This window comes from Macaca thibetana, chromosome 6 (genome assembly GCF_024542745.1).
Source record: "Macaca thibetana thibetana isolate TM-01 chromosome 6, ASM2454274v1, whole genome shotgun sequence".
NCBI lineage: Eukaryota > Metazoa > Chordata > Mammalia > Primates > Cercopithecidae > Macaca > Macaca thibetana.
This window is the reverse complement of record NC_065583.1, coordinates 22,436,175-22,458,641: the sequence shown is the minus strand read 5'-3', so window position 1 is coordinate 22,458,641 and position 22,467 is coordinate 22,436,175. Positions and strand designations below refer to the sequence as shown.

Genomic DNA, 22,467 nt, shown 5'->3' with positions numbered 1-22,467 from the left:
AGACCAGCCTGGGTAACACGGCAAACTCCTGTCTCTACAAAAAATTAGCCAGGTGCGGTGGCACACACCTATGGTCCCACCTACTCAGGAGGCTGAGGTGGGAGGATCACATGAGCCCAGAAGGTTGATGCTGCAGTGAGCTGAGATCGCACCACTGCACTCCAATCTGGGTGACAGTGAGACCCCATCTCTAAATAAATAAACAAATAAAAGAAATGATGACCTATGGGAACAGACTGTGAGAACAGAAAAAAATAAAAAATAAATAAAAATGATGACCTGCTTAAAACAACACTGATGAATCTAATAATTTCTGCTATTTAAACATTATGGTAGTTGTAGGGTAAACACACCTGATAGCAGTAACTTAAGTATACACTGAGACTGACCCTGTAGGGAAAATGCACCTAAATGTGTGGTCCAAGCTAGCGAATCCAGGAGTGGCCAATCCAGAGATTCCTTCCTTGTCTATGAGGAACATCCGAGCCTCTGGTCCATCCTGTGGAACACTGGCCATATAGGGGATTGGGCTCTGAGTTTTGGGTTGAATGAAGGTTGTCAGGTGGAGGCTGTTAGGGAAAAGGTGCTAAGTGAAAATGCTATATACACTACATGCCTTTTTCAAGAGGTTGCAGTTCTTCTGTTCAGCCCACTGCCACTGGATTCTCTTCCCTATGTGTAAGCCTGCAAAAAAAAAAAACCCATGTCTGTTTTGCTGGCTCTGGGTGTCTTCTTCAGTTTCTTTAACCTGGTGTCATCCCCAGTGGAGTCCACAGGGGTTCAGCACAACAGCAGGACTGGAGGGAAGATGAGAGCCTGGATTATAACAGTGGCTTTGGGTATGGAGCTGCCAGTCAGCTATGAGATACATATTTAAATAGGTCTTAGTGGTTATCTACGGGTGAGTGGCTGAGAACAAGGAAGTGAAGATCTGATGTTTCTAGCTTGGGTAATCAAGAAGACAGCTTTGCTATTAAGACAGGAAAACACAGGAAGAGGAAGACTTTTGAGGTGAGAAAAAGGCGATGAGTTCAGTGACTGACAAGCTGAAATGTCCATAGGCTATTTAGGTGGAAATGTCTAACAAGTAATTCAAAATTCATTCATTCAGGGCTGGGCATAGTGGCTAATATCTGTAATCCTAGCACTCTGGGAGGCTGAGGCAGGAGGATCACTTTAGACCAGGAGTTGGAGACCAGTCTGGGTAATGAGACCTTGGTATATGCCTGTAGTACTAGCTACTCCAGCAGCTAAGGGTTACTTGAGCCCAGGAGTCTGAGACTGCAGTGAGCCATGATCACACCACTGCACTCCAACCTGGGCAAGAGTGAGACCCTGTCACGTACATACATACATACATATACATAAAATTCAATCATTACTGGGCACCAGCTAGGTGCTGGGAATACTGAGATAATAACCCCCTTCTTACCTTAAAGGAGCCCACAATCTATTAAACAGTTGGGAAAACAGATAAGCATATGGACCCTCAGAATGCAGCATAGTAATTGCTATGGTAGAGATGTGAACTGGTTCCATGGAATCAGAGAGGAAGAACATCAACTCCAGACTACAGTGGTCAAAAAGTAGTGAAGTGGAGACAGAGATTTGCAGCCCAAACTACGTAAGGTCACCCAAACAACAAAAGATTGAAATTAAACACAGATTGTGGGCAATATCAACACTTGAGAAGTCTAAAGTAAACAAATCAAAAGAATCAGAAGCAATGGTCAGAGAATTAGGAGAAGAATCAGGAAAAAAAACAACAACAACACTTTCAAGAAAGAGGAAGTAGTAAACAGATCTGTAAACACAGAGAAGTCTGTAGAATGAGGACATAAACAAGGCTTGAATTTTACATTTTAAGTCACTAATGAGTTTAGTGATGGTAGTTCCAATAGGATTTTCACATCCATTTCTTCCTTTCTAATTTCTACCTTGCCAGTTCTGGCTCTCATTACCTCTTGCCTAAAATCCTAACTGGTCTTCTTACCTCCAGTTTCTCCCCTCCCCAATCCATCATCCTATAACACGCTGCCTAATCAATCTTAAAATGCAGCTCACCTGCTCTAAAATCCCCACTGAACCACCCCGACCTATAGAATTAAGCACAATCTCTACAATATGTATTCAGGACTCTTCACAAAAGTCCTATTCTACCTTACCAATATTACTTCTATTACTCTTTTCATATTCTACACTCCAAAAAACAGTGGACAGTCACTTCTCTTTCAGCAGAACCCACCCTGGAAACCTTCTAAGTTTGAAGACACAATTACATTCCATTACATACAAACTTTATTGCTCCCTACCTTAATTTTTAAGCTCCTTAATTACAAACAATTAGAAGATATAGAAGGAAAAACTTCCACTTACAATAGCAATAAAAAAGATAAAATACCTAGAAACAATAGATGTCTAAGACATATATGAAAAATCTTTAAAACACTCCAGAAGTACTCAAAAGAAATCTTAAACATAGTAAGGCTTTCTATGTTCTTGCATAGAAAAGACCTAGAATCCTTAAGCTATCTCTTCACCCTAACGTAAAAATTTAAAATAATGCAGCCAGGTGCAGTGCCACACAGCTGTAGTCACAGCTACTGAGGAGGCTGCGGCAAGAGGATCACTTGAGCCCAGGAGTTCCAGGCCAGCCTGGGCAACACAGCAAGAGCCCACCCTCCCCACCTGCCCCCAAAATCAGTAATAATGCAATCTCAATAAAAAAAATCAAATGGGTTGCTTTGTTTTTGGAATGAGACCTAGACAATTCACATAGAAAACTAACCGTAAAAAAAAAGCTCAGAGGAGGAACTGAAGGGACTAACCCTAACAGACAGTAAAATATAATCTAAACCTTCAACAAACAAGACAGCATGTTAATGGTTCACTAACAGGCAGGCAGACTAAAGGAAGAGAAGTTGAAAAATGAAACAAAATATAGGAGAATTCAGTATATAATAAGAAAAAAATGGACTAAACAAATAGGTGAAGACTACTGTGTGGTTATCTAGAAAAAATAAAATTATACCTATAACACACTATTCATACAGATAAATGAAGCAAAGATTGAAATGTAAAAATAAAACCACAAAAGTAGTAAGATAAAACACAACAGAACTCGTTATAAACTCAAGAATAAAGAAGGCTTTTCTAACTGACTCAAAATACTAAAGTTTAAGGAAAAAATGATAAATTCAGTCACAAAAAACCTTCTAAATGTCAAAAAAATAAACAAAATCACTGAGTTGAAACTGGAAAAACTATTTTCAACTTATAACAAAGGATTAATTTCCCTAATGTATACCAAATTCCCACAAATTGGTAAAAAAAAAAAAAAAAAAAAAAAAAACCTCACAGAAAAGTGGGCAGGGGATATACACTGACAACTCTCAGAAGAGAAAATACAGGCTTCTTAAATATGTGTATGTTCAATTCATTCATAATAGAAATGCAAACTAAAACCACATTGAGTTAAAAAAATCAATTTTTCCACCTACTGGAGTAGCCAAAATATGTGTGGTAACAGGCTGTTTTGATAAGAATATAGGATTGTAGGCACTCTCAACCACTGTTTTTGGAGATACAAAATAGTAAAACCCTATGGAAAGTACTATCTGTCAACACTACAAATATATATAAGTTAACCCTTGAACAACATAGGTTGGAACTGTGAGGGTTCACTTAAACGTAGATTTTTTTCAATCAAACTCTTATGGAAAATACAGTATTTGCAACATGCAAAACCCACATATACAGAGGGCCAAGCTTCTGCATACATAGTTTTACCAGGTCAATCGAGGGACCTGAGTATGCGCAGATTTTGGTATACGTGGGCATCCTGGAACCAATCTCCAGCATATACTGAGGGACCACTGTACTCTTTAACCCAGCAACTTCACTTCTAATAACTTAGCCCCAGGTTATATTTGTACATGTTGAAATTATAGTTATACAAAGTTATTTAGCACAACACTGTACAAAATAGCAGAAGGCAGGCTATCTAAAATGTCCACCAATGGAGTAATTAGTTCAATAAATTATGGTATATCCATATGAGGATACTATGCCAATGTAAAACGCAATTGGGAAGAGGAGAAATGAGGCCTCAACATTTACTCAGAGTCTTTAAGATCCGGCAGACTGCCATCATAAGAAAAGAGCACAAGATTCTATTTCATAAATATCTAAAAGCAGTAGTTATGGCTCCACATACACCACAAACAAACAAAAACCACGATTCAAAACCATGTATACCATGCTAACATCTGTATAAAAAGGGGGGAAACATATATTTTTTATATTTACTTATATATACATAAAAATATCTCTAGAATTATACAGAAGGAAATAAAAGCTACGCAGCGTTCAGAGTGAGAAATCAACGAATGAGTAACAAGAGATGGAAGGGAGATACTTTTCATTAAATACTTTTTATGCTTTTTGATTTCTGAATATAAATACATTATCTATTTTATTAAGGTGAAATTTGATTTGTATTTGAGGGTGAAATTCTGTAAACAGCAGCATTATATAAACACTATGTAATATTTTGACAAAGGTAACGCCAACCAAAAAATTGTTTAAGCTGAAAATATCTGTTCATGCAACCACTGAGCTTACTCTACTTTGGTATGGAGTAAGTGTATTTAAGATGGCTCAACTGAGTTTCCAAAATTATAAACCAGATTATGAACTTCAATTGTACTAGAACACATTCAATTTCTAAAATTAATATTTCTGATTATCAAGCAGCTGTTTTTATAATAAATAGTTCAACCTATTCAGAAATAATATATAAGCACATTTTTAAAACCACAGTATGTATGACTTTGCTGATTAAGCTAAAAAGCTAAGCCAAGAACCCAATTGTTCTACAACTGACCGGAATTACTTTCCATAAATTGGCTAACATACAAAGCCTTTCATAAAAGGCTGAGAATTATAGTGTTTTGCAACATAAAGTAAGTTTCTCATTTCAGAGACTTTCCCAAGGTAGTGCCATTCACAAAAGATGAGTTTACTGAACTGAAATGTTTTGTTTCTAGTGCACCGTCTTTTCTACTACATCATATTTCTTTCCACAACAGCTTATCTCTTAAGGATGTAAGGGCAACATTCTCAGGGCTGTTTTAGAACCCAGAAAGTCCTTTTATAGATAAAAATAAATCTCAGAGAGCCGGGCGCGGTTGCTCACACCTGTAATCCCAGTGACGAGGCGGGTGGATCACGAGGTCAGGAGATCAAGACCATCCTGGCTAACACGGTGAAACCCTGTCTCTCTTAAAAACACAAAAAATTAGCCAGGCGTGGCGGCGGGCGCCTATAGTCCCAGCTACTTGGGAGGCTGAGGCAGGAGAATGGCGTGAACCCGGGAGCTGGAGCTTGCAGTGAGCCGAAATCGCATCACTGCACTCCAGCCTAGGCGACACAGCGAGACTCCATCTCAAAAATAAATAAATAAATAAATAATAAATCTCAGAAAGACAAGACAACTCTTCATGACTTTATAAAAGATATACGTTGTGATGGGCAACTCTAATAATAAAATATTAGCAAAACCACTATAGTACCATTCAAACTATGTCTGGAACTCTGCAATCACAACATTAATAAAATACATTGCTATACACATTACAGATAAACCAAAACTTAACTTAAAAAGGAAGGATCATGACTTTTATTCTACATAAATTTTATCTGTTTCATGCTTGTATTTCTTGACTTTAATTTCTTTAATCTCTCATAATTATTTTTACCATTAACCCCACAGGGTATCAATGATAGTTCCATTTTTCTTGAAACGGGATTCAAGCAAAAAAAAAAAAAAAAATTACAGTTCCAGAAGGATTTTTTTATGGAACAAAATATTATAGTATCATTTCCCACATTTCATTTAACTGAACACTGAATTACTACCAAACTCCAAAACAAGGACAAACTAGAAGGGTCCAAATGTCTCTAAAAGTATTTCTTATTGTTTATATTTCATCATATTAAAATCTAAAATGTTTTCTTCTGTCTTCCAGTTTTATCCAGTAAAATAAATCCAATACTGCCTACTTTCTTGTAGCCTTAATAATTCATGTGCAATGGTAAGACAAAACTATCAACAAGATTCATAAGCACTCATCAATAACTATATCACTATCATCTTAATGAAAATGAACTTCATTTTACCCAAATCCAAAAATATATTAAGACATAAATCAGACTGCTCACTATAAGATCAGAAAACGTGATGTAGACACTCACCTACATAATGCATATTAAGAGCCAAATACTTATACTGGAAAAGAGGGTTATTACTAAGGCTACTTCTTTGGATCTGCTGGAAAAAGGAGCTGACATCCCATCTGTACAGGACATCCAACAGCATGATGCTTGGCACCCTCAGGGCCACATTTAACACTGCCTCCAGTTTCTCCTTTGCAGCCATGTTTTCTTTTTTTCTTTTTTTTTTCTTGGAGAAGACCTAAAATTCAGAAGACACAACATATAAAAATAAAAAGTCAACACAAATAGCTGTTAGATATCCTTTTATGAATCTAATAGGTTGTCACATACTGTACAAAACTATGTGAGAATGCATAATACTACTTCTCAGCCACATCTACTATTTTTAGATAGTCATGAAATAACCTCTGTATTGTGTTTTCACATTGACCCATTCAGTTCTGCCCAATCTTATAATTCTGATTAAATGTACTGGCCTCAAAACTAATATTTTAAAAGGCCACTAACTCCAAGTCTAGGAACAAAACACTCTGTAAGACTACTGTAACTTGTATACAATTAACTTGAAAAATTCACTCACTCCAGTAAAACTCCGATTTATGTAGCTCGTAAAAGGGTGAATTTTGAATATTTACGCTATGAAAAAGCCTAAGAAACTCAATAAAAACTTGATGACTGCACGTTTAGTTTGCAGCATCTTGTACTCTATGCTTTTCCTTATTCACCTGCAATCAAAATTGAAGGGATAAATTTACAATCCAGAGAACTCATGATGTAGATACAGGTAGAGGAAACATTATTTACAGTATCATTTCCTTGAATCTTTAAAGTTAAATATGGTCTAAAAATCCCATAATCTGCCTTTAAAGTGTTCATCAAAATCTTCCCTTGATATATAGATAACCAGGCACAGCACATGGAAGAAGCCAGGCATTGAGTCTGCAGCCCCTGTCTCTGCATACACCTTGATAAGTAGTGAGAGGGGGGAAAAAAAAGGAGGAAATGAAAGGCAGTTATCAGGACAATTTACTATTTAAAGGGACAATTCAATGCCATACTGCTTATTATGGTAGAGCTTCAAATTAATCCAAAAAAATACAAAATAGGGCAGACAAGGCGGGGCACAGTGGCTCACGCCTGTAATCCCAGCACTTTGGGAAGCTGAAGCAGGCGGATCACGAGGTCAAGAGTTCGAGACCAGCCTGGTCAATATGGTGAAACCCTGTCTCTACTAAAAATACAAAAATTAGCCAGGGATGGTGGCGCACACCTGTAGTCCCAGCTACTCAGGAGGCTGGGGTAGAACAGTTGCTTGAACCCGGGATGCGGAGGTTGCAGTGAGCAGAGATCATGATACTGCACTCCAGCCTAGGCGACTGAGCTAGACTCCGTCTCAAAAAAAAAAAGGGCAAACAAAAGTAGGTAAAGAATAATTTAAAGAGTAAAGATAATTCTGGATTGTTGGCTCTGACAATATCCTTTTAAGAATTTTGCTGAGAAAGCTAAACACATTTCCAGCTTTGGCAGTAATTTCAGACATGACAGGACAAATGAAAACATTTATTTCTGCAGGAAATTATAGTGACAGATTGCTATGCTATGGTTAAATATTTGTCAGTATTTCCATCTTACCCTCCAATTTTCATAACTTCCTAGTTCAGATAGTTAAAAAGCTAAAGGCAACCTCACCTGGCACACTATTAATAAAAGCTTTTCAATAATCATGTCAACCATTCCCATAACCCAAATATTTTATATATATAGCTACCAATAATATAGACTTAACATTTTTATAGATAAGTACTGCAATTCTGATTATTTCACATGAACAAGATCATTTTCATAATTTTCCTACGTAAGAAAAAATATTATTGTGAAAATCAAAACTAAATATAATGTCCTAAGGGGGAAAAATGCACTGAAAAATAAAATCTCTAATCTTTAACATTTATTGCAAACCACATCACTGAGGAATCTAAATTTCTCAAAGCCCATGATATAATTATTATTTTTTAATCCCAGGAAAAAATACACCAAAATATTCACAGAAATTGTTGGTAAAGAGTTTAATGCATTTTAATGTGTATAAGCCATCTAGATAACTTCAGGAATCACATTGGAAATACTTACTTTAGTGAGCAAACTGATAACCCAACACCCTCTTGGGAATTTATTTCAAAGTAACATGAATAGATTTTCTCACAAACCACCACCTACCATGTGAAAATCACCACGTACTGAGATGACAGTATTACTGACAGTCTTTATACTGCAATCGAAAAGTAACTATTTTTCTATATTCTGGAATCCAATATACATCATTACCTCTGTTTTTATAAGTAACAAGGGGGGAGGAGCTATTACTGATTTAACACTCGTAGCCCATATTTATTTCATTTGATTTGGAACCTTTCTCTTTATTCAATGCTTTGCTATTTTAAAATGTGCCCATTTTCACCATTTATTGTGGCTCCTAAACAGGTAAGAAGAAAATTTAAACTAAACAAATAACTAATCCTGCTTTAGAAATCAAGGTCTGCTGGGAAAAAAACCTCTCTAATCCGTACAGAGGATCATCTCTATTACAAAAGTCCATTAGCAGAATGGTACATGTTCCCTCTTTAATTCCACCCACCACTCCTGCCTAACAAATATAGTAAGAAACAGAAAACAGGACATATTTCTATTTCCATAAAGAGAAAATACTGGGTTCTGAAAGCTGTCAATAAAGAATAATATCCAAGATCCCCAACTCTACTACATAGTCAACTCGAGACTGAAATGTTTTTAACAAGGACTTTGGATGGAATTAAGTATGTCCATTTAACAATGAATCTATTGCTTACTAAATGTTTCGTTTATTTCTATACGTGAATGTTATTTTAGCAAGTCAGTGGCAAGCTGGTCATGTATAAGGGCACTGAAGAAACAAATTTAATACATGGAAAATCAAAGAAAAAAATTCCAAAACCTTATCACTTTGAAACTTTGTAAAAGAGTGCATGATAGTTACCATCACAAATAGGTACTTTACACACTTTAGCACCACACACTAAACCAACATCAAAACAAAACTGTAAAATATTCGTCTTCTTTGCAAGTACTTGCAATTACTCATATCACTGTATCATACAAACACGAAGTAAAATGGAGCCTTCTCTCCTGATCTGGAGAATACCTTTATAATGTTATCCAATTTATCTTGTTCCAGATTTACTGTCAGACAGGACTAATTAGCACATTCTAAAGTACAGGGGAGCTCAATATTCTCTTAAAAACAAAATAATACCAAATAATCCTAGAAAATAAGCAGGAGAGCTAAAAACAGAAAAAACCGAAAGGTTTAACACACCCAAAGCCAAATATATAAACTTCCTATACTGTTTTATCTTCCATGCAAGATTTTAAAATTTCCTCCTTGAACTTTGAAAGGAAAGTAATACTTCAACATGATGTCTCCGCAGGTAACATAAACTAAATGTGACTCAAACTTAAAGATGTTTTACACAGTAAAACCGCCAAAACCAAAAAAAAAAAAAAAAAAAAAAAAAAAAAAGCCTTTCTTTCCAAAAACCACAAGAGAGGTTCAACAAATGCTAACCAAAAAGGGAACCTCAACGAGTTCATTAAATGACTTTCTCAGGCTTCGAAGCAGCAATCGGTACTTATGAAAACAGTAATGTCTTGTAGAAGTATAATGTTGTACGATTTACCATTCAAATTTTGGGGTTAAAAAACACAGGAGGCTTCACTCCACACTTTCCTGAAAATATGGGATTTTAGTTTTGAATACGAAGACAACATACAAATCGTCCTGAATAAGAAAAATGTAGGTTTTTAAAGTCACAGCTAATCTCTGAAGAACTGTGTCAAATAAGAGAAATGAAAAACTCATTTTTCATTTCTCTTATTTGACACAGTTCTTCAAAAAAAAAAAAAACAAAAAACAAACAAAAACCTCACACCTCCGAAACTCTTTTTTTAAAAAGACAAAGAAAAAACAAGAATGACACGTTACCCAACTTAAAACTATTCAGTACAATACTTCTACACCTTCCCCCAAAACAGAAAAACAAAAATCATCATCCACCATTATCTCCTTTCTTTCTCCCAACCAGTTAAAAAAAATTCTACCATCAACTAAAACTGATCTTAAGAAAAGCAAATTTTCGGGCTGTCCATCTGTTAGGATGGTAGGCCTCATTGAAAACGTTAAGAGCACAGAGCTAGAGCCTAAAATTCTAAGTAAAAGCCCAGAACTGAGATATCAGGAAACAGAACGCATTTCTTACATAAGCAATGGCACATGTTTTAAATATAGCTGGTCCTCCCCACTCCCACTCGTTGCTAGCTAACTTTGTATGTACCTGATCTCCACATAAACTACTAGCAATTCTGTGGTTTCTAATCATCTCCAAAACCGCAAAGACACGGAGTCCATTCTGAATACAAAGGCCATCTTTCAACTTAAGGAACAGAGAGAGGAAATAAAACTGCTACCTCTGCCATTGGGCGCTCAGCCTGGGTCACGACTGCAGCACCGACAGCTCATTCTTTTGGGCATGATTCAAGATTCAGTAAAACTGCACACTTCGTATTTTAAAAAATAAAAAGACACACAGCCCTCTCCTTCCCTTTCAGACTAGTTTCCTGTTTACTGCAGACTGCGACGCAAAGCCATCCATTAATCTTTGATGCCTGCTCACTGCACAGGCCCCTTCCTCTCTCCCCGCACCTCCTCCCACCACGCCTGCTGATCTCAGATGCGTTTGAACTACAGTAACCCCAACCCAGCTCGCGGCAAGCAGGCAGCGCAGCGGCAGCAGCAGCAAGCGGGCCGCCGCCGCGGGGCTAAGAGATTACGTTCAGCAAAAACTCTGCCAGGAAAGAGGCTCGGGAGCTCCCCTCCTATCTCGCCAACGGTGCTGACTGTGTCGCGCCACGCCACGTACCAAAAGGCTCGCGAAGAAAAACGCGGGCGAAGTTCAGCATCCCCGAACAGAAAGCGAACTCATTCCAGAAGGGGGGTTAACGGGTCTGAGGGTCCTCGGGTAGGGAAAGCAGAACTGGAGGGAGAGGACAGAAGGGATGGCAGCGAGAGAGGAAACCACGGGGACAAAAAAGAAGGGATGAGCAGCCCTCTTACTATAAAAAGGGACTGATGGACGGGATGCAGAGCAATGGGTTCCCCCTCGAAGAATGGATTGGCAGGCCCTTCCGCACCCCCAAACAACCTCGCACCACCTGAAAGCGGGGAGCTTGAGTTTGGGGCTGCGTAGATCAAAGAAGGGTAAGACGAAGAGAAAGAGGGAGGGGAGGCTGGAAGCAAAGTGAACAAAGAGGCAAAAGAGGCAAAATTGGAAATGGAAACGAGAAAGGGAGCTGGAAAGGGGCCGCTCTGGAAGGCTCTTGAAAAAGGCCTAGAAATGGGATGCTGGGGAAGCAAAGGGGGAGAGCCCCGAGGAAGGGCATCTCAGGAATGTAAGGGACCTCTCCAGCCCTGGAAAGAGGAAGGGATGGGAGGGCGGGGAGGCGGCGGCCGAGGCCCAAGAGCTGCAGCAGAGGGGGCTTCGCGCGGGGCCCGGGAGGGGAGACCAGGGTCGGAGGAAGGCGAGGACGGCGGAAGAGGCTGGAGGATGGGAGGGAAGGGTGCTACAGGTGAAGAGGGGATGTGGACTCCTCCGAGGCTAGGGAGAAGAGGGAGGTGAAGCGAGATAAAAAGAAAGGAGCGAACAGGGAGAAGAGGAAGGAGCCTGCGACGCGATGGGGGAGGGGAGGGAGGCCGTGGGAAGCGGCCGGGGGGCGCGGGGATGGGAAGGGGCCGGCGGGCGGCGTGGTCACCTCAGGCTGCGGACTCCCTCCCTGGGGAGCGGTGCTGCCGGCGGGCGGGCTCCGCAACTCCCCGGCTCTCTCGCCCGCCCTCCCGTTCTCCTCGGGCGGCGGCGGCGGCGGCGGGGGCGGGACGGCTCGGCTCACAGCGGCGGCTCTTCTGCGCCGGGCCTCGGATGCTGCTTCTGGGGAGGCGGAGGCAGCGGCAGCGGCAGCGGCCCGGCCCGTACGGTCACCATCGTCCGCTGCACTAGGCGCTCGCGGGCCGAGCCCCTCAGCAGCCCGCGGCGGCGGCGGCCATGGCCTCCTGCGTTCGCTCCTCCCGCCCCCGGCGCTCTGCGGCGGCCGCGGCCCGGCTTCCGCACTCTGCGCCTGCGCGCGGCCCCGCCAGCGCGGCGCGCCCCTCCCCCGCCCCTCCCGCGCGCGCCCGCGCTCACTCACAATCGCGCCCGCGGAGTGCTTTCCGCACCGCCTCCGGTGCGTGGGCGGGAGACATAAGCCTAGCCAAATCGGTACAGCCCGGCTCCGGCGGCTATGGAGAGGCGTCCCGCGGCGACACCTGTACGCGCACTGTGACACGCGCCATTCTGACACACGTGCTCTCTCACTCCCAGACACCACGGGCCGCACGCGCTCACACCCACACTCACCTGCAGGGACCACGTGGGAGAATTTGAAGGCCTGATCCTGTCCCGGTGCCTTCGCTGTAGCAACGATGCGAAAATTCGTTTTAACCCCGTCACTGACTGGACTGACTAGACTGTCAACTCCTTGGCGTCTGGTATGGCTCAGCGGTGCTCAGCACCGAGTGCAGGCACTCAGACCCCTGCGGAGTCAGTGAGTGGATGAATGAATGTATTGGAACTGTTCCCTGAGTATCTGTAACAATTTTGATCCCATGGTTTGATACAAAGAATTTTATTGCAGTATGAAACCCGGTCTTGGCCTAAGATTCAAAACAGGTTAATGTATATTTTCCCCTCCCCAAAGTAGAGGAATTCCACTTTTTCTGTCTCTGTGCCAGTCTCTATCACAGATGCACAATCCTACCCTAATTTAAATGTCACCACCTTTTAGGGCAGGAACTGTTCCCCACAATACATAGCCTGAAGCATATTGTGTGTTTACACAACGACAGTCTTCTGGGCTTGACAAAACTTATCATACCCCTGGGCTTGACAAGACTTCTCATTCCCCGTTTGTCTGCCACTGCCTCACCACGACCTTCTGCAACCCCCACTTCTATCTCCCCTATCTTCCACCACCACCAAAACCCCTCCACTGTTTTTCGCTTTCTCTTTTCGTTAGTTCCTGGGGAGCCAGTTGCTATGAGAACCTAGCCTGGCCTTAGATGTTGAAAGAGCCAGTGGAAGATACACACCCAGTGATGGGTAAGATGTTGCAACTATACAGGGTCATGCTGAAATTGTGAAGCCTCAACTTCTTCATGTGCAAGAGAAATTAATGTACTGTAATCTCGATGTCTGTGTTGAGGACCCTCCTTGAAAATTCAAGTCTCTGGCCTCTGTTCTTTGAATGGTAAACCCCCAATTCTGAACACTCTTGTATCTTGCTAAAATTGTGAAAGCCAGCTCTGTATTTAGAAAATGCAACCCCTGGAGGTATCAGTCAACCAAACTCAGAGTAACTTGCCTTCCATTAGTTTGAAAGCTCTGTAGGAATCAAGTGTTTAAAATGTGTGGGAATTGTGTACATAACTCACTATAACCACCTTTCATCCAGGTGCCTCAGACTACTTCACCATAGTCATTAAGCCTGTTACATACCAGGGAGGCAGTTCGTGAGTCTCTTTATCTAGCCTAGTAAGTAAAAAAAGTACAGAGGCCACATGAATAATGACTGGAATAGGAAATGGACCAAGATAGCAAGACCTTATCCCTTGATCCCCTCCCTGTTTTAAAAACTTTGCATCTGACTGAGTCAAGAAAACCTAAGGCCAGAAACAGATTACAAAGAAGTCAAAATGAACATAACACTAAATTCTAACTTGATTTGTTATTCTTGTATAAATGGCAGAATCCTGAAAATGTGATTCTTACAAGAAGTATGGTTGCTGGATTTGCGTGGTTTTTTGTTTGTTTGTTTGTTTTTGAGATGGGAGTTTCACTCTTGTTGCCCAGGCTGGAGTGCAGTGGTGTGATCTTGGCTCACCACAACCTCCGCCTCCTGGGTTCAAGCAGTTCTCCTGCCTCAGCCTCCCGAGTAGCTGGGATTACAGCCATGTGCCACCACACCGGGCTAATTTTGTGTTTTTACTAGAGATGGGGTTTCTCCATGTTGGTCAGGCTGGTCTCTAACTGGATTTGTGTTTTAAATGGAGGAGAGGCCTACTTCAGCTCTTACCTTTCCTTTTTTTAAAGTGGGGGAAATGGCTTCAAAGCCCTGTAACCCTCACTATGAGTATTCTGGACTTGTAAAAGCAGGAAGAAGTCACATGTCTTTTTACCTTTTAACTTAATAGCAGCTGCCTGTAAATGCTGAAGTTCAAAACAAGTAAAGAAAATTACTCTGGTAATGAAAGGGTTACTGCTATTATAGTGCTGCTAATCCAGTTATGGGAAAGCTCCACATTGCCAGAAGCAGGTAATCAAACAGAACTAAAAAGAAACGCAAAAGAAAAAAGACGTGGGGGTGGGCCGGGTGAAGAGAGGGCAGCTCAAATAAAAGAGCTCAATCAAGTGTAGAGGAAGTACTTTCTAGAGGCACCCAAACCCACCCGAATCAGGAAAAGCCAGGAGCTAAATTTGTCATTAAGCACCTGGAAGAAAATGTCTAAATACCACAGCTTGGTCATAAAAGGAACTTGCCCAGGGTGCTAGAAGGAAAGAAGTGGTGTGTTTATAACTGCCCAATGGCAGACTATTCAGGAATCGAAAGGTTATCTTCCTTCCCGTCTAAATGCATCCAACATTGAGGAGGAAGTCAGCACAAAGTTTGAAAGAGTGCATATATGTTCCAGTTCTAGCCATTCCAAAAGGCTCGCTCCTGAATTCCTGATACAGCCAACTATTGCTAATAGTCACATAGAAATAGTCTTCTGTTGCAAATCCGCAGACAACTGATGGCCAGTTTATTATGCACTGCCTTCTAAATCTAGAGAATATCATATAACAGATTTCACATGATGGGGCCAAAATCCAAAGAACCATGGATAGCCAACACTGGGAGTATGAGGGAGAATTTTCATGTCTTCATTTATTCACACACTTTTTTGTTCCTAATGTTTTCTGGGCACTTTGAGGTTTTCTTTATCCAATTCAAACAACCAGATATTCAAAGATATCTAATTCAATAATCAACTTCCTAATTAGAAGAGTCTAGATAATATATAGAAGCCATTCAACCTGGCTACCCTCCTGGTTTGATTTTGAGAGCCAACTCTACAAGGAAAACTATAGTTTTGTTAGGCAACATTATGCAGTAAAGGGAGGTTCACTCTATTTTTCATGTATATATGTGTGTGTGTGTATATATATATACACACAGCTTATTTGACATATAATCCACCTGTTTAAAAGTGTACAACTCAGTGGTTTTTAGTATATTTGCAGAGTTGTATAACCATCACCACAATCAATTTCAGAACATTTCATCATAACCTCCCACTGGGGAAAAGAAAACCCATATCCATTAGCAGTTACTTACCTTCTTGTCCCAGCCCTAAGCAATCATTAATCGTTCTGCAATCACTAATCTTTCTGTCAGATTTGCATGTTCTGGACATGTCATATAAAGGGGATTATACAATATGTAGTATTTTGTGTCTGGTTTATTTTACTTAACATAATCTTTTAGGTCCATGCATGTGTAGCATGTATTGGTACTTAATTTTCTTTTCTTGCCAGATAAAATTCCATTGTATAGATAGATATATCATGTTTTGTTTATTCATTCATGAGTTGATGGACACTTGAGTTATTTCCACTTTTTGACGTTTATGAGTAATGCTGTTACGAACATTCATGTACAAGTTGTTGTGTGGACACGTTTTCATTTGTCCTGGTAGAATTGCTGGGTCATGTGGTAACTCTATGGTTTCGCTTTTTGAGGAAATGCCAAATAGTCTTCCAAAGCAGCTGCATCATTTTACATTCCCACCAGCAGTATATGAGGAGAGATTTACTCTTCCATTCAGATGCCTCCTATCTGTTAACTATGGGACCCTGTGCCAAGTGTATGTAACTTAAGAACACCTCCATTTATTGTCTGTAAAATAGGGATGGTGATAGTATCTACTTCGCAGGGTTGTTGTGAAAAATAAATGAAATGATGTGTGCTAAAATTCTTTGTACCTCAATATTATGTATGCAATATTCAGATAAGGCTTACAGTTCTTACACTGTGACCAGGTCCTGGATTCTTTTTATGTCTCACATTCTCTTTCTTGTGTTGGCTAAATCTTCCATTGGTTCTTTCTTTTTGTATCCCAGATAGCTGCCAGTAAATCCCTGGGATTACAGGTTTCCTTTTTTAGGTCTAGCAGGAAAGAGAAACTTTGCTCTTCTCATGGTTCAATCAAAACCTCTGGTGTTTAGTCTTACCCCTGATTGGCCCAATGTGGCTCAATCAAAACCTATGGTGTTTAATCTTACCTTCTGTACTATGAGGTACAAAGTCCTCAAGAGTTTCCCCTCCTTTTTTTTTTTTTTCCGAGACAGGGTCAAGCAGTCCTCCCACCTCAGCCTCCTGAGCAGCTAAGACTACAGGCATACGCCACCGCACCAGCTAATTTTCGTGTTGAGACAAGGTATTGCCATGTTGCCCAGGCTGGTCTGGGCTCAAGTGATCCACCCACCTCAGCCTCCCAAAGTGCTGGGATTACAGGCATGAACCACAGCACCTGGCCTAGTTCCCTTCCTTCTGTCTGTAGTATTTGGTTGTCAACTTTTATTATTCTCTAATAGGGTGATAAAGATTAAATTGTAACTTTATATTAACACTAAGTGATTCATACTCATAGCTGGTGCTGAATAAACACTTTTCGTGGATAATTGAAAACAGCAATAGAACTTATATTGTTTTAACACCAAAATAAATTTATTTCTTTCTCCCTGGTACGGAACTAATACCTGAGACTATAAGAAGAGAAAGCATAGAAATAAGTCAGCTTTTTTGTTTGTTTGGAATTTTCAGATTTTTCTGAAAACATTTTTTATTTCCCCAACATTTTAAGAGTTTCAAACATAAAGAATTAAAAGAATATTTTAATGATCACCCGTATGCATACAATCTAGATTCAACAATTGGTAATTTTTGCATGTTTTGTTTACCTATGTGTGTGTGTCTTTTGCTAAGCTATTTTAGAGAGCCACAGACATCAACACAATTCACTCCTAAATACTCCAACCTGCTGCTTCTAAAACTTTTACCAATTACCATTACCGTACCTAAGAAAATGGAGTATAGTTCTCTAAATCCTCTACTGCCCAGTCAATACACAGATTTTCTCAGTTCACCTCAAAATATCTCTAAAGAAGATCCAATCTGACAAGCCAGCTTTGCTTTTCATCAATCTGAGCACCTGTGATTGTTTAGAATCACTAACATTGGCAGAAAAAAATTGCATTTTTGCTGCGGTTCTCAGATTTTAGCTCAACTGGTACCTCTGTTCCACTCAGCTACTTTCTTTGCCTTGGTTCTGATTAAGCCTGAGGTAGGGAGTAGTGCAAAATTGTGTGTTGTTGTTTATGTGTGATGATATTCAATTAAATAAAATGGACATTGATTGTCATAGACATTTGTTAGCTACCTCCTCACTATTCTTCTTCTCCTGTTCTTCTTTCAAATACCAACTTGAACCTTGAATAAACAGATGGTCTGTTGGCCACTGACCAGGAATGGGATCCACCAGTTTATCCTTTCTCCCTTAGTGCTTAGTCCAGGGAAGGACCCGTGAGCCACATTGGGCCAATCAGGGGTAAGACTAAATACAAGAGGTTTTGATTGAACTATGGGAAGAACAAAGTTTTTCTTTCCTGCTGGACCTAAAAAAGGAAACCTGTAATCCCAGGGATTTACTGGCAGTTATCTGGGATACAAAAGGAAAGAACCAATGGAAGATTTAGCCAACACAAGAAAGAGAACCTGAGACATAAAAAGAACCCAACACCTGGTCACATTGTATGAGCTCTAAGCCTTATCTGAAGCCGGCATGCCCACCCCCTCACTCTTTAATTGATATTACCCAATAGGTTACCTTTTTTGGCCTAAGCCAATTTGGGTTGTGTTTTCTATTATTTACAGTTAAGGGTCACAAGGCTTTCAATCCTTATAATTTGCTTGTCACCCATCCCTGGGTATAATATGCTGCTATGAATATAAGGAGGTAACTAATAATAATAATGTTAAGTACATAAAAACACAATTGTACAGCTCCACATACTCTTATGAATACAACCATTTAACCACTGTCCAGAAATATAAGCTTGTCCACACCCCAGAAGATCCTCACATGCCCCTTCATTCACAGGTGTCTCACTAGCCCCAAAGGTAATCATTTTCCTGACTTTAGTCACTTTCTTTTCTTTCTTTGACCACCTAACTATGAATTCCTAAAAACTGTAGTCTAGTTCTGCCTGTTCTTGATTTTTTTCCTTTTCTTTTTTTTTTTTTTTTTTTTTTTTTTTTTGAGGCAGAGCCTCTCTCTGTTGCCTAGGCACAATCTCGGTTCACTGCAACCTCTGCCTACTAGGTTCACATGATTCTTCTGCTTCAGCTTCCTGAGTAGCTAGGATTACAGGCATGCACCACCATGCCCAGCTAATTTTTGTGTTTTTAGTAGAGACGGGGTTTCACCATGTTGGCCAGGCTGGCCTTGGACTCCTGACCTCAAATGACCCATCCACCTTGACCTCCCAAAGTGCTGGGATTACAGGCATGAGCCACCATGCCCAGCCTAGATATTCTTTTGTGACTAACATTCTTTTCTGCTTAACATTGTGAGATTCAATTATGTTCTCGTGAGGCTACAGTTATTTCATTTTCATTGCGTATAGAATTCTGTCATATGAATAGAACATGATGTAATCATCCTGGTACTTACGAACATTGAATTTATGAACATTAAAGTTTCAGTTTGGAACTACAGGTATGGTGAATCATGCTGCTATCAACATTTTTGCACTTGCCTTCCTGGTGACCACATGTACACATTTCTCTTGAATTGCTGGGCCACAGGGCTACCTATCTTCAACTTTCTTAGGTAACTCCAAACTGTTTTCCAAGGTGATTGCAGCACTTTACTTGCCTAACAGCAATCTGGTTCCTGTTGCCCTGTATCCCAGCCTATGATTGGTGGTGTCAGACCTTTTAATTTTAACCTTTCTAATGGGGTTTTTAACTTGCATTTTCCTAATTGCCAATAAGGTTAAGTACTTTTTCGTATTTGGGGGCCTTTTAAGATTTCCTTTTTGATGAATTGCTCAAGTCTTTTACCCAGTTTTCCCTTGGGTTGTCCTTTGCTTGTTGTTTTCTTTTGTAATTCTTTTCATATTATGAATGCAAGTGTTCTGTCAATTATGTGTCAAGCAAAATGTTCTGTTATATGGCTTCCCTTTTTAGTCTCAAAATGATGTCTTTTGAGGAAGATTAATTTTTAGTTTAAATTTAATTTTTTTATGTGTAATGCTTGTTTTAAACCTGTTTTTTCTGTGCTCTACAGCACCATCTCTGTCATAAAGTGAGTGTGCATATCTGAATAGATCTGTTTCTGAACTTTCTATTCTATCCCACTGGTTTCTTTGTTTATCCTTGTGCTGACACCAAACTGTTCCAGTTACTCTAAGAAGTTGATATGTGGTAAAGCACATCTTCCTACTTAGTTTTCTTTGTTTTGTTTTGTTTTCGGGAGGTTCTTGGCTCTTTGCATTTCCATATCAATTTTGGAATCAGCTTGTTGAGTTTCCCAAGATCCTGCTGAAGTTTTTAGTTTCCACATACAAGTCTTACATATCTCTTATTGCATTAATTCCACCATACTTGGGGTTTTTTTTAATGCTACTGCTATTGGTAATTTACTTTGACTTTTTTTTTTTTTTTTTGAAGAGAAGTCTCCCTCTTTCACCCAGGCTGGAGCGCAGTGGCACAATCTTGGCTCACCATAACTTCCACCTCCCCAGGTTCAAGTGATTCTCCTGCCTCAGCCTCCTGAGTAGCTGGGATTACAGTTGCCCACTACCATGCACAGCTAATTTTTGTATTTTTGGTAGAGATAGGGTTTCACCATGTTATCCATGCTGGTCTCAAACTCCCGACCTCAAGTGATCCGCCCAACTCGGCCTCCCAAAGTGCTGGGATTACAGGTGTGAACCACCACACAGGCCGGAAATTTGCATTTTATTGTATGTTAGGCTTTCAGGATATAACAGTAAATCTCAAGAGTTTCTGACCCCAAGACCTTCCAATGTCTTGGAGCTGGGGCAGACATATAAATGATGTGGGTTGGTTATCACAGATATACAAAGTGGTGTGGGTTAGTTATCACAAATATGCAAAGTGGTGTGGGTTAGTTGTGATAGAGGTGAAACAATGTTACCATGAAAATGCAAATAGTGTGAAGTGGGTGGGATTAGCCCATTTGTGAGTTCTTGAGGTGGTGGGGAGAGACATTCTGAGTGTTGAAAAATACACAGGAGTCAGCTGACCGGGTGCAGTGACTCATGCCTATAATCCCAGCACTTTGGGAGGCCAAGGTGGGTGGATCACCTGAGGTCAGGAGTTCAAGACCAGCTTGACCACCAGGTGAAACCTTGTCTCTGCTGAAAATACAAAAAGTAGCTGGCCGTGGCCGGGCACGGTGGCTCATGCCTGTAATCCCAGCACTTTGGGAGGCCAAGGCGGTTGGATCACCTGCGGTCAGGAATTTGAGACCAGCCTGACCACCATGGCGAAACCCCATCTCTACTAAAAAAAATACAAATATTAGCCGGGCGTGGTGGCATGCACCTGTAGTCCCTCCCAACTACTCAGGACTCTGAGGTGGGACGATGACTTGAGCCCAGGAGGCAGAAGTTGCAGTGAGCCGAGATCATGCCACTGCATTCCAGCCTGGGCAAAAAAGCCAGACCCAGTCTCAAAAAAAGAAAAAACAAATCTTCAAACAACCCATGGAGAGTCAACAGCTTCTCACAATAGTTGATCAGTTATAAAAAGCCAGCTAGCTTCTACCAGTTAAGATATGAGTAGCAGTGGTGCCGATTGTTCAGATTCTATGAAATTACTGCTCCTATGTGTTATATATTCTATGATGTGAAGCAACCTGTGCACCCTGCAAACCAAGGTCCCTTCTAAATCAATGCATGGAGTAGTTTCATGGAGTAATAGGAGAATCGGTGATGTTATGGGTCCTCTTTTATCAATTATGTCACTTACTGGTGGATATCCATATACTCTTTTTAATAAACTGCTATATCTTAAAAAAAAAAAAAGATGTGCAACCAGAAGAGAAAGAATCAAGTTTAGGCACCTGCCAGATGCAGACAACCTGAAGACCACCAGCAACCTGCATTGCCTCAGCTGGCTTCTGCCCAAGTGCAGCTGCTGGTGCCTGGGGAGGATTTAAGTGGGGTAGAGAGAGCATAAGGTGACCACAGGCCCTCACAGGTGCAGAGAACTCTCACTTTTTGAATGGAGATTGAGGCATTTAATTAATATCTTGACACATTTCTAATTACCAAAGCCAGACTGATTTTTTACTTAAAGTGAGTAGGACTGCCCACTAATTAAGAATTCTTGATATCTGTCCAAGTTTCCATTGGAAGGCAAAGAAAAATTACTCCTTCTGAATACTTAAAGCGATAGTGAGTGATAAAATCAGATTGCATTTTGATTGCATCATGAATCTTGTTACTTCCAGAGTGTAAAGTTCATATAAGAAATGATACACAAAACAATTACGATTGGATCTCAGATTTACAGAGGGAATGGAGGGAAAGATGAGGTAAGCTGGGGCCAGTCCAGGAGTTAAGGAGGGATTTTTCATGCCATGCAAAGGAGTTTGGACTTTAACACGGAAATCAGGGAAATGCTGAGGAGTTCACTTAGGAGAGTAACATTTAGGGCATTTACTATGTTTTAGGTCCTGTACTAGGTGGTTTACGTGAATTATCACATTTAATTATCATGAAAAACCTATGAAGTAGATAGTATAATTATTGCCATTCTGAAAATGAGAGAACTGAGGCATAGAGAGGTCAAGTAACTTGTCCAGAGTCACACAGTTAGCAGCAGCAGAACTCAGATACAACCCAGACCGTCAGGGTTCTATGTGTATGTCCCCCATTATGCTGCACCTGCTTCCTGTCCCACTGATATGCCAGGATAGGTGATGAGTTTATTCAGAGTCTAGAACTCAAGCCCCACTGGTGTCTCCTTAGTAATGAA

General features: G+C 40.6%; 1 protein-coding gene across 4 annotated transcripts in view; it reads right to left on the bottom strand.

Annotated features, from left to right (window-relative positions):
• RNF145 (ring finger protein 145) overlaps positions 1–12,428 on the bottom strand; it is a 51,443-nt gene extending 39,015 nt beyond the window's left edge. The window contains exons 1-2 of one of the 4 annotated variants that reach the window (XM_050794786.1): positions 12,079–12,428; positions 6,256–6,475 (exon numbers count right to left, since the gene is read on the bottom strand). In XM_050794786.1, the coding sequence (XP_050650743.1) occupies positions 6,256–6,439 (184 nt within the window). In that variant the 5' untranslated portion in view covers positions 6,440–6,475; positions 12,079–12,428. Of the gene's footprint in view, positions 1–6,255; positions 6,476–7,507; positions 8,073–10,737; positions 11,114–11,189; positions 11,249–12,078 lie in introns of those variants that run through there. The other 3 variants (XM_050794785.1, XM_050794783.1, XM_050794784.1) reach the window with 3 other exon arrangements.
• Between the last annotated feature and the right edge of the window lie 10,039 nt (positions 12,429–22,467).